This window comes from Acanthaster planci, linkage group LG08 (assembly GCF_054643075.1).
Source record: "Acanthaster planci isolate LZ-2023a linkage group LG08, COTS_SCS, whole genome shotgun sequence".
NCBI lineage: Eukaryota > Metazoa > Echinodermata > Asteroidea > Valvatida > Acanthasteridae > Acanthaster > Acanthaster planci.
The window spans coordinates 13,209,900-13,223,077 of record NC_141784.1 but is presented as its reverse complement, the minus strand read 5'-3'; the positions used below and the strand labels follow the sequence as shown (position 1 = coordinate 13,223,077).

The window sequence follows — 13,178 nt, the reverse complement described above, 5'->3', positions numbered from 1 at the left end:
TCTGCTCACTGTTCCTTCTCCGTTTCAGTGTTATCACGTGTGCCTGCCCACTGCTTTAAAGAGTTACACTGCTTAGTGGAAAAGTGTGCAAGATAAAATTTGAATCCCAAATGTTTCGGATGGTTGAAGCTCAGGCGGGCTCTGGCTGCAGACATCCTTCAGAACTACACGCACAAGTCTCACGATCGTGTTGCTCATTTCGCTACGAAGATGTTGTGCCTGGATGTAAAGTACAGACAGGGTTCAGTCTGCGATTTATAGTGGTCATTGGAGACGGAAAATTGTTCAATCGTCGAGAACATTTAGAGCCTAGTTTTACCCAGTAATTCCATGTATAATCATGAAAAATCTTTGAAGTACATTTTGTGGGTAATTTGTCTGGGGTTCAAATATGTCATAATACCACTTTTACTAGTTCAAAGTTAACTGTTACTCAAACATATGCCTCAAGTTTAATGCTTATTTAGCCTAAAGTATTCTTACAATCAACCAACCCTGTTGGCATTTCAGCATTTGCCAGTTATTTACAGAATTCCAAAAAAATGGTATTCAGGTAATCAAAGGTTCTGGTATTCAAAGGTTTTTACAGCGTCTATCTCGGCTGCGTACACTCTTGTTATCGCCCGGCTCTTGCCGACAGCTGTTTCGGGCAAAAGTCACCAGCACCTCTTGTTCAAATAAACACAACTGTTTCAAGTGAATTTACATTTGAAATCCATCGCTGTCTAACGGTGTCTTCCCGCCTGATGTGACCTCCACGCGCCGTACAGCTGCTGCACTCGCACCCATGCTCGCACGCGGTTTTCGAATTCGCTCAAGGCATGCACAGCGCGAGGTTTCTTGGCGCGAAACGTATCGATGGAAGTGTTATAAATGGTTTCAGCGCGTGGCGGGTAAACTAGCCCCAACAGCACGACTTCATCCAGCTGTAACTTGGCTAGATATTAACGGAGACATGCAGTGATAATCAGCTCAACTTGTTTTAGTGCGTAATTCTATGTGTTACATCAACACGAACACAATCTTCATGCTGGATTTTCATTGGAAATTATTGAAGGCGGTAGTCTTTCAATTCTAAGTAAATACTTTTCATCAACGACAGCGTTATTTTGATTTTGTCCTACAAGGCACTTCTTGTCAAAAGAGCATATTAACAGGAGTACTAAAATCAATCCTTCAAAATGACCCTCCAATAATGTTTTGAAGAAAATTGGCCTCTATTATTGTCCAAACAATCTGTGTAAAATAAAATCCAAGTATAAAGTAGAACCTACTCCAAGAAAATGAAGGAAACTGTGACATATATTGTATGCAGAGCTATGAAAACATTCTTAACTTGTGCCTTGCATGGCATCACGCTTTGGCTCGTGAAAGTAGAAATCTTCCCAAGCATAAGATCCAACATGTTGAAATTTCTCCCTTGAATTGCTACAAAGGAGGTGGAAAGTCATTGTTACATGTAGATAGAAATGTGCTAAATGTATTCAAATTCATAAAATTCCTGATGGTACCTTTAAACGTCGCATTGGCACAGATTTCGCCGGCAGCATCATACGTGAACGAGCCAGGAATGCATTTTTCTCAACCAACGCCCAGCATGTCGTTGCGATGTCTACATTCCATTGCACATTTCATTTAATGATATAATGGCTCCATTACATTTTGGAAGGAGTCAAATATAATTTTGACATGCTTCTATATTAAAGTCAGCACCTCATCATACGTTTTCAGCCGACCGACTATAGATAATAGACGAGTGTGCGGGGCCGGCCATGGGCTTATATATTAGGTGCGGCGTTGCTGCGAGAAACAGACAGATGTTGCTTTGCATCTGTCACGATCCCCAGGTCCGCTGCAAGAGGGAAGGTGATTTCTCTCAGTATGCATGTGAAGACAAGCGGTTTGGCGTCAATTGGCATGATCGAACGGCAGATTGTGTGCTTCCGCCTATCTTTCAGTAAAGTTGGCGTGAGATGCGCTTGGTTTGTGCAATTTGAACGTGACATTGTTTCACAGGGCAAGTTTGGGAGGGAAATGTAGTTCGACCGCTGATCAGTTACTTTTTAACAATGCACACGTGCATCAGAGCCACTCCCAAACTGTCCCAATTTGTGTAAAATCCCATTGTCATTCACAATGTTGACGTTGGCTGCGACTCAAGGGCAGCTGCATGGTCAGTAACATCTCATGCAATTATTTTCATTAATTTTGATTAGTTACCTCAGTACTGATAAATTATATTGACTATTGATAACTAGCACTGCGTCCATGCTCCAGGGCCTTGTTCCAAATATTGTCAAATAGATGGTCCAAACCAGCCATCGGTCGGGCGATTATGGTTGAACTATAGTTAGCTATTGTCCTTACTCGAACTTTCCCACAACTGAATTTGCAGCATTGATTAAGATGAGCGTTTCAACGACTTTTAAAGGCAACGCTCCACCGTGAAGTGCGCCATCAAGCCAAGAAGTCGCCGTGGTCGACATCTTGCAAAATCGTGATTATGCACTGCCTTCATTTGATCAGTCCCTCGTATTTCTTACACGTGTTATCACTCAAGTGCACCTCAGAGCCAACTAAGAATTAACTCACTGAAGTGTGTTATTCAGTTTGGACAAAATCCAAATTGAAAACTCTGGAATCCATTTTTTTTTCTTCAACAGACTCTTCTAACGGCGTGGAAAACATTTAGTCCATTCGGCGTGAGTGTGAAATAATTATTTACTATGACCGGCTATTGGCTTTTCATTTCTTTTCGTATGGCCACACAGTGCGGGCAAATATTGAAAGGGAAGGGGAGGAATCTTATTTGCCAATCAATGCATCAGTTTGCACGTGTTGACAAAGTGCAGTGACACGTCCTCTGTCGGCCTCATATGAAGTGCAGTTGCTCTGGCGCAAAATGTCTCAACCATATTCGGCGCTGCCAGTATTTCCATAAGGCCGGTCTATTGCACTGTTTGAACACGGGGATGCCGTACTTGCTATTATTTACTTTGCCCGTCTCGACACCCCCCCCCCGTGTTGGGGCAGGCTGTTTGTTAGGGTAATATGTGGATAGGACGAGAGACTACGCGGGCCTCCGTTTGTGAGTCCAAGTGCAACCACTTGGGACTGTCCACCGCGATATTATGTCGTGGTTTAATCTCTCGTGATTAATAATACAGAAAACAGTTGGGGCAAAACAGCCGGCTTGTTGAAGCATGGAGGTAGGAAGTGGAGTTGATGCGTACGGGTTTTCGCGCTCACTCGTCGACGACGCGCTGCAAAGTCCAAGTGCTCGTCACAAAAGTCAGGCATTACTGTTCCAAAGAGAGTCGACTAGTATAAAAATGATGATGGATGTTTTTAATTCTCAATGTGGACACGCCCACTGATTTGCCACTTTTCCTAATGAAATATAGATGATGATGGATGACTGACGACACGTGCGCAGAGATACTGTGTACAACAGCATGTCTGACCGTATGTTCTTTCCGGAACAAAGGCGATTTTGATTCGTGAAGCAAATGTTTGAGACGAAGTTTATTGCTGATTGTATGAGATAGGAAGGCAAACACTGTTCACTGTGTGAACACTGACGCAATTTAAGCTGCAAAATGCTTCCCAGTAACTACAGTACAGTGCTTCTTGTTCATGTTTTAAAGAATTTTAAAGATACGTGGAAAAGATGTGGGTTGTATTTATGATACCGGTGACAGCCGGTGAATTTATTTTCCAGGGGCGTAAATTTGTGCCGGTGAGTTGAAATGGGGTGGACGATGACCAAACCCTTATAATTGCTCGGCGGAAAATCGGACGAACACCACATAACGGCTTTTCGTAGAATGCTTGTATATCTTCGGTAAAAAAAAAAAAGAAAAGAAAAAATAGCACTGATTGCGAGCTTGCGTGCCTTAATTGTACATGTGGAAACACTGCCTTTATTTTGTACCTTTTGATCTCCATTTAGCTGTTGGAAAGTCTTGCTGTTAGAAAGTGCTAAACTCAAAATAATGCGCTTTGACATTAGGGGCATGATCAAATGGTTCATCCTTTAGATACAAAAATGGGGGATACAATGTGTATTATATCCCCCACCCCGATGTACGCCATGTTGTTTTCCCACAAGGCATTGCGCCGCGTATAGTGGAGTCATGAATAGCAACAATTGTAGGAGATAGGAACCAAGAACAGGAAACAAGCACCTGTCTGACTTGATAACAATCCGTCACATCTATAGTCGTTGAAAGACAGTCTCTTAAATTATAGCACAGCCGGTCGTTTGCCAGTAATGGTGGAATCTTTGGCAGGCCAGACGGACATAGCGCATCCCAGACTTGCAAGTCTATTCCTTCCTCCATGTTCCGTTCAAGTCTTAAGTTCAGTTGTAAAAAACCGACCCACTCCCCGCCTCTCATGCAATCAAAATTTTCTCATGTAATTATTGCTCACTTGAATTATGGCCAATAACGCTTTTAAAGACACTGAGTGTTTTTTCTGTGCACGGAAGAAGGAAAAGGTCTGTATAGATGTCTTTGGCCTTTTCAAACTGCACGTGTGGACTGAAACAAAATTTCTGTCTTTTGTGCAATTTGAAAGGACGGAGAGGTCATGGTTGAGGAGGTGTGCGAGGAAAAACACCGGCTGTGACGATAACAGCAAAAAAATTCGTTTTATTGATAATTCTATTTAAAAATCCAAGTGTAGTCCGATATGGAAAATACGACAGAAGTAGAAAGGATGATTTTAGGTTAAAATGCCTTTTTTCTGCGATTTCTTTTTCCACCTTGAAAGTTTTGGTCGGTGACCGCAACAAAAAAGCCTTAGGGAATTTTGGTTTTATTCCTGTTTGAAAGTTAGCCGTGGACGCACATTCTGGCGAGGGATGGCTGTGAAACGTTATCGGACGGGTTCTGTACAGATGTAGTGTGTCTATCAAGCCGAACGACCCTGCTAAAATACGTCTTTCAAGAGTGTCCGCGTGAGACGAAGGCATTGTCCCTGAAGCGGAAGTCGCAACCGACCGCAGGTGTAGGGGAATCCATGTAATCTGATAGAACAGATGTCGTAGAACGTCTTTAAAAAACTGCTTTAAAGCAGCATCGTGATCAGCCGCTTCATTCAGTCATTAAATTGGCTCCAGATTTTGCTGTGACGCTGAATGATTGGAAACTACATGTACATGCTTTCAAACGAACAGTACTGTGAAGGTACTGGGATGATTCCTAAGATACCCTGTGATCAGTTTCTTGAATGTTAGCGGCACTGGGAGATGTGTGTGCCATCAGCCCAACCCTTCATTCCTCTTACAATGACGCATTTCGTGGGCATCATTGCTCTGCAGTACATGCAACATGACTAATACACAGGGGCACAACGCAAATCCAAGATAACTGTTTCTATGATGGCAGTAACGTCCCACGAATCTCATTACTAACTTATGCCTCCTCTGACTAAGCAGCCAGTTCTTCCCCCAAAGGTAGGATCAACTGTTACATGTTTGTCATTTCCTCATTTATGACAGTAAAACCGTTCACGTGGTAACATTTGCCACGATAACGGCAGATTCCTGCACGATTGTGTTAGCTTGAAATGCTTTCTGGTAAACTTTTCATTTGAAGCAAGATTTGCATTATCCGAAGTAATTTTATGTCGCACTTAGATGTGCGAAACGTATTTATAACCTTTCACGCCCGTCAACCACTCACATAGACAGTACTTTATGGGCTTTTGCCTGGAAGATAACTTTCCAATCCAAACCATTCGCGCATCCTATACCTTCGTTTTCCTTAAGAGGCTGGGAAAAAACTCAAAATGTCAACATTTGTAAAGAAGGACGACCTCTTTTCCAACTATCCCCTTCTAATCAGTAGGCCTCCGGCTATCCCCATGGTGTGCTTAATCGGCTGACCGAAGCCGTTGTAATTTTGTCCAAAATCAATTGCCGGAAATGTCCGCGAGCTGTAACTTCCGAATTGATTTTTCCCGCGCGTGAACGGGGGGAGCTAATTTCCTTTTAGCGTCACTTTACATTTATCGATGAAGAAAACAATTATGTATAACTTACTGTTCGTTGACAAAAGCACGAGAAATTCGGGAGTAGTGTTGGTGGGGCCATTCATAATTATTTGAGTGTCCATACCCATTCTGCGCATAAATTCCCTGTTTTCTGCAAAAGGAGAGCTGCAATGAGCACCGTTGAAACACACTAAAATGTTTGGAAACATTGCATCTTGTTCTTGTCTTGTTTTGAGACATTACATTGTTGTTCCATTCATCGGACTCAAAGCCGAACTGTAGTTGGCGCTGGCGCGTGATGACCTTATTCCCCATACTAAGCCGAAAGCTATGTTAGCGTATCATTAGGGATCCTTGGGTAGAAATGAAAACAATGAAATAAAAGTACATTACAAATTAATACCGATTTACGCCAATGAATAATTTGAAATTTGCGATTAAAGAGGCCATTCCATATGTACTTTTTTTTAGTGAATTGCGTACACGATGCCTTCTTGTGTTTCACTTTAATGGACACAAAAATCAACTCCATTAACATAACACACGTACGTAGTTGTGCGTCGCGTTTGGCCTTTAAAATCGCCCCGGGAGCGATTTTGACGGATGCGCAACGCTTGGCGCAAGTGTTGACGCGCGTATGGAAAGGTGTATCTCAAAGTTTTAAGTCACAGAAAATGACAGTGAGTCTTGGAACGCAAATTAATCTTACTACACTATATTTAACAGGTTATAATAAGATAGATTCAGAGAACACGATCAGAAATGGCTTCCCTTGAATAAGTTCCATGGCACGAGCTGGTCGCAACTGCTTCTCGGGGTATCATGCACAAGGTGGTATTGTATCGTTGGAAAGGCATCCCAAAGCAAGGTTGGACTTGAGCAATGATAACGATGCTTCAAGTTTCCATTACGCCTCTGAGTGAAGCCATTCCCGAAGTCCATTCGCTTACACTTTTTTATCTGTACTGTGCTGACTGATTGGGTCATATTTTCTTAAGGGCCCTACGGCATTGAAGTTGTTTCAACCTTTCTTTCCATAATTGCGTGGAGAATTCAATCTTCGGGGAGAGCAGATGAGATCCGCATATCAGATGACATTCCCGTCTGACCGTCCGTCGACAAGCCGTCAGTTCACCCATGCAGACGGCGCTTGCTGTTCAGCGGGCGTGATAAAGTAAACCAAGCCACGTGTGCTCACACCGCTGTTTTATGACCACGTGTAATTTAAAGTCACTTTAGCTTACTTAAACTGTAGAACTTTTTAAAAATGAAGAAATCACTCAATGTACAGTTGTTTTGCGTTCCCGAGATTAAATAATGCTAGTTGTATGTGAGAACCTTTGGTCTCTAGGCCGTAGTGGTGCGAATTAATAAATTAAATCTCTTCCTTTTTTTAATCAGGCGTTATGACAATAATACAGGGAATGCTGAGCGATTGAGTTTGTCAATTTTGTCCATTCTGTTCGCACACGCTAGCAAAAGAAGGTGTGAAGTGAATCTGAAGCGAAGTGATTTCACGATTTAGTGCGACGAGTCTGACATTGTCATCCCCTCGTGTAGTACATATTGAGGGATACGGTTGAAGCCTTCATTTTATTGTGAAAGGAGCGTATGCGAGTAAGAATTGCTTGCTGCTGTGTCTGACTTGGTTTTTCTCATGTCAGTGCAATTAGCTGGATGATACATGGTGTATTATACATATTCAGAGGCGCCCGTTTGGTTTGGTTGTGTTTTGACGTCAGTTTTTAACACAATCGAGAAGAACCTGCCAACCATTCATCTCAGGAAGCCCGTCATTTCCTCGTGCGTCCTCGAGGGCCTTTTCGGCTGGAAAGTTAGCCCACAGTGTTTTTTTAACTTCATGTTTGAGGCTGACGGCCAACACAGTTTCAATCAAGAGATAATGAAGTGTGGTGTCATTAAAGTTTCCATCGCACGCGCAGCACACCTACATAACCAAAATGTGCCGGCCAGGCCACGGGGGAAATTCAGCTTTGACACATCCTTAAACCCAGATATAAAAATGGTGTGCCGGCCATAACCCAACCTCATTTTTCTCTGCTTAAATTTGAATATGCCGTGTAGATATTGATCGTAGGAAAAAAAATTGACGATTGCTTACTGGGGCATGAATCCTGGCGGCGGTGGTACAGGCCTCTATCCCCCCCACATTTGCTGGCCTGGGGGATAGGGTATCACCCATGTACGTACACCTACTTTTTGTGGTGGGCAAAAAGACAGATTTGGATGTTATTTCGAACTTCCCAACAATGGAAATGTATTCAATAGTACTTCAAAGGGAGAAAACAAATACAAAAGCTTTAAATGTGCGGTTTGGAGAAAAGGTTGAGGGGCCAAAATATATGTAGGCCTAATGCAAAACTGCTGCAAACTACTTGCTGGGTAGAGTGACCTAAAATACAAATCACAAAATAAGGAGGGCCTGACGATTCAATCCTAGCAGAATCTTTCTCAAAGGCAAAAAAAGGTGAAAATATACATTTATCATGAAGAGCGCCCCCAGTGTCATAAGATCAAGCAATCCCCCACCCGGCGTTTCGATCCACAGCCGGGTAACTTTTTGATATAATTAAGTCATCCCAAAACCCCAGCCCTCCGCAGGGATTTACACCACTGGGTGCTAAGTCGAACCATTTCTTTTGAAATGGATTTCTATTAAACACTATTTATTGACACCTGTTTGTTTTCTCAGGAGAGAGATTGAAGTGTGAGGACCGTTACGAATTCTCTGCATTTTGCACGTGTTTAGTCCCAACTGCTAGCCCTTTGGCCACAGAATGTCATCCGTAGAGGAGTTACATGTATTTTGAAAACTGTGTTAGTTTTTTCCGTCTCTATTGCATTGGACTGTAGATTTGATTCTAAAAAACCCGGAGACACTCCTTAATCCCACTTTTTTCTGGGAACAATTATTTAAAGCCGACCACCCACCGATCACGTTAACGATACACCATTGTATTAAATATGTAATTATCTAAGTAGCAACGCTGTAAACTTTTTATTCAATTCTCCACTCGGAAGGCACCTATAAAGATAAGATAGAAAACGAATCTTGAATGAATTCAACTTAAGCAAGTTTATTGGGTGTGTGTTATTGTGTGCTACATGTTTCTCCCAATCATATTTACTCCGCACAACAGTTTATCCAGTCCACATTTGGTGTGTTTTTGGCAAAGTGTTGATTAATGCAAGTGGCAAAATGCATATATTTTAATTGAATTATAAAATGTGCATTTAATTTCGAAGTTCTGTTTAATGAATTTATATTATTTTTTTTCTTAAACCTGGGCCCCCTGGAACCTCGTATTCATAAATCCCTCAAACATTTCCAGCATATAAACTTTTGGCCAAGCAAATGGTATTTGCACTGCCAACTGGTGGATACTTTACACCTATCAAGCAGTGAATTTGAACATTTTTATAAAAGAATGTCGAGAATTTGTCCAGTGCCGTGTCTGCACTGTCTGGCTACGGCCGGCAATAACGCAGATACCAGTGGAAGTCGTTGCTCAGTGGTTCCAGCCACCTCCTGTAGTCACGTATCTTGACTTCCCGTCGCTGCAGCAAATCGGGTCGGACACGGCCTGTGGGTTGTTAGCTTGGAAGTCCTCGGAAGGAACGTCCCTTTTCTCCTCGTCCATCCATTGTATACGGCTGTTGCATTAAGGAACAGCCTGCTTCCTCAGTTCAGTGCGTGCCAACACAAACCCCGGCGATAGAAAGTCACTCGTTTCCGTCGAGGTCGTTGGTCCTGCACGTGCACGCATGAGGGCGCCACGGGTAAAACCTTGCACTACATCTACATGTGCGGACACAAATATTTTTTCAAAACGTTTGGAGTGGCCTCCCTAGGAAATGTCTGGATGTATTTCTGTAGTGTCTATCTTCATGTTGCTTCACTGCCCCGTTTTGTTACTGTTGTATTAGGCCACCAATAATGAATGCCTGCATTAGATATCCCACACGCGCTTCAATCTGTCTTACATCGATGTCGTCAGATATCACTGTCATAATAAGCATGCGAACTAAAACTTCCACAGCCATGTTGAACTATTTTAATTATAATTACCAACTTAAGTCTGCAGAAATTATAACATCCTATTGTAGTGTTGCGACCATTTTTGTTTAAACAAATCCAGAGACCTTAGGAACGCCGTCACTGGTCTTTTGCAGTGGCCCCCTTTAATGGCAGCAAGTATTGTGACAACTTTTGTTCGGAGGCGATGTTCCATGACAGTCGCTTCATACGAAACCCAACACAATGTTTGAGGGGGGCTAATCCGCCATGAGCAATGTCCAGAGAAACGTCGATGGATTCGTCCACAGTAACTGTGAAACTATGTACATCTACTTGTACATGTACTTTCCTCTTACTGAACATTGCTAAAAAATATTAAGGGCATTGAATACGGTCGGCGGGACCCTTTATTGAAGTCAGTCTACGCAAATCTGGAGTTTGACATTTGATTAGCAGCAACGGTCTTTGAACAAAATGAAGGTGGGAAAGAATCCATAATAGTGGTAAACAATGAACAGGTTTTATATACTCTGCTCTGTGCGAAATATGTAACAGCGTCATAAGGACTATATCATTTTTCTGACGACTTTTCTTTTCACTTTCTTCCAGAGAGGTTATGGTCTGCACCGGAGCTGCTCCGTCTGCCCGAAATGCCCCTAGGGGGTACCCAAAAGGCCGACGTGTACAGCTTTGGTATTATCGTGCAAGAGGTCATCTACAGAGAAAGCGTCTTCTATGTGGCCAACGTGGACCTATCCCCCAAAGGTATGGGCATCTCCGTGTAATTGCACTCTCGGGTGTTCCGAGTAATTGTGTTCGCAGCGCGTTTTATCCAGCTATATTCACTCTGCCGGGGTGCCTCGGGCGCTTAGGCCTTCCCACTGTGGGTTCCTGTGATGAAATCGATCGCATTGGTTTCATATGTTGTCAGATTATTTTTATTACTATGGATTCTGATAAAAACTAGTTCGCCCCCTTTACCGTATTTGTGGGAGGCAAGAGGACTTCGCAATGTAAACTGAGCTTTATGATTCCATTTGAGTGAAATTCGATTAGTTTGGTCTTATAGGCGAAAAAAGAAACGCCGAACGTTTTGTTATCTGACGGCATTGTTCCATCAATTGGGAATTTGCTTTTGATTTATAAATTCTGAGACCCAGAGGGGTGCATTAGTAGAGATTCCATGCACGCATTAACTCTTTGAATGCATTATTTGTCCTCTTCACTTTAACCAAATTTAAGTGACCAGTATTACAGATGGTACTAGTGGACTGTTTTGCGAGTTTATTGGTCATGGGTTGGATTTCCATCAATCTTGGCTTTTCTCAACAGTCTCACAGGGGTGTGTATATAATGTCTTGATCAGTGAACCCCGGGAATGCGCAATCTCGTTCGGGCGTCATGATAATCGATACCAGCCAGCACCGTGCACCTGATGCCCTCTGGTGGACGGGTCTCCAATTTATCGATCAGGACAGGTGTATGGCCCTGACCGGTGCACCAGTCGGGTTTTGCTGGGGAAAATTCGATTATCGAACCGATTGCATTGTGGGATGCCTTCTGTACCGCACCCAGTGATTATCTTCTCTACCAATAATATAGTTCGTCCGTGAACCCCCCTCTGCAGCCGTACGCAATTCATGCGTGGAGCCTCGAGGAAAGCATCATTCACTCCCCCAGGGCTAGGGGGGATTAGTTCCTCTGTTTCTCCCCTTTTATGCAGGCTGTAGCCCCGCCCGCGGAATTATTTTTTATTAGAATGTTATTCAAGAACGTCACAGCTACAGCGTATTTTCACACATTTGCCCTAGATCGTGCTGGAAAAACATACCGGAGTTTGGGTTATATGGCTGCAGTCATGCGCGCCGGAACTGTAAATTGTACAGTCCCAGTGGGGGACGGTCGCTCTGTATAAGGTGTATATGTGTCGGTCTTAGCTGACGGAGTGTATACGCAATGTCGCCGGTAACTCAATCGCTCCGGCACGCTGCTCTTGATGAAAGGACAGCCAAGTGTGAATAGTCGATGAGCCCAGTGTCGGGGGGAGCGGTATACGAATTGGTTTTCAAGTGCTGTTTGCACGGGGCGGTAAGCCATACCGCGCCGCCGCGCGCCGTTCTATACCTAAACATTAATGTTCGTGGCGTCGTATAAATTGGGGGGGGGAGTCTGTGACATTCAAGGTTTTTCCCAATACACCTTTTTCACCTCGTGTGGAACATTGAAGCAAAGAACCCTTGATCTCGTCCATTAGGTATGATCATTAACTTATTTGGGTCTTCACTTCATGTTTGTCGCATGGTTTAGAAAGAAATTCCCAACCGTTTTAACGTGCAGCAACAGCATGTGGCCATGCACCGAGTGTACATGTACGTCGACTATATACGATCAATACAGCAAGAGCGTCATAGTTATGCATATGCCAGTGGATGATTCGAGCGTAAAAACTGTTACCATATTAATATTGGAGTATTTTTTTAAATTCTTTTTAAGAACAACCCCCCCCCCTTGGTTTTCTGTTTAAGGTGTGGGTGAGAGAGGTGCAACCATGGTAAATGGAAGGAGAGTGCAAAATTGGCAAGAGATGCGCTGGTCCCCGGCCCCAACGTCACTGGGCTAACCTACTTTCAGACTGACACTAAACAAGACACACATCTGCGAGATGTGGGTCAACCACCGTTGACACAGATTCATCTGGTAATCGCGGCCATTGAAACTCGCCCACACTCCTAAATTGGCATAATTTATCGCTCTTTCGGCATTGCTGAGACGGCGTATGCCCGTGTTATGTCAGGGGTTGATTTAGAGGAGCAGTTCGATACAAAGATAGATGCTTCGGCCGACGATTTTTTTATTACATGAAGATGGATGGCTGTGTGGGACACCAATAATACCGCTATGTTCGTCGGCTTAAATCGGTGGAGTCATCGGACGCCATTTGTCACATGTTGTAGCTCGTTTCCGGCGTCCATATACGGCCACGTCGAGATGCCCAAAATAGTTGACTTTCAAACTATTAAAACACCGTAGCTGAGTCGCGAGGAAAATGACAACACAAATAGCCTGTTAGCCAAGTTCGTTTTTAAAGGACAAAGAAAATGTTTTGAGCGAGTTTTACTATTGCATCTTTAAGTGGTTT

General features: G+C 43.2%; 1 protein-coding gene across 5 annotated transcripts in view; it reads left to right on the top strand.

Moving 5' to 3' along the window:
• LOC110977382 (atrial natriuretic peptide receptor 1-like) overlaps positions 1–13,178 on the top strand; it is a 275,377-nt gene that overhangs the window by 240,783 nt on the left and 21,416 nt on the right. For all 5 annotated transcript variants that reach the window (XM_022231463.2, XM_022231460.2, XM_022231461.2 and 2 more), the window contains exon 13: positions 10,649–10,804. In XM_022231463.2, coding sequence (XP_022087155.1) covers positions 10,649–10,804 — 156 coding nt within the window. The remainder of the gene's footprint in view (positions 1–10,648; positions 10,805–13,178) is intronic.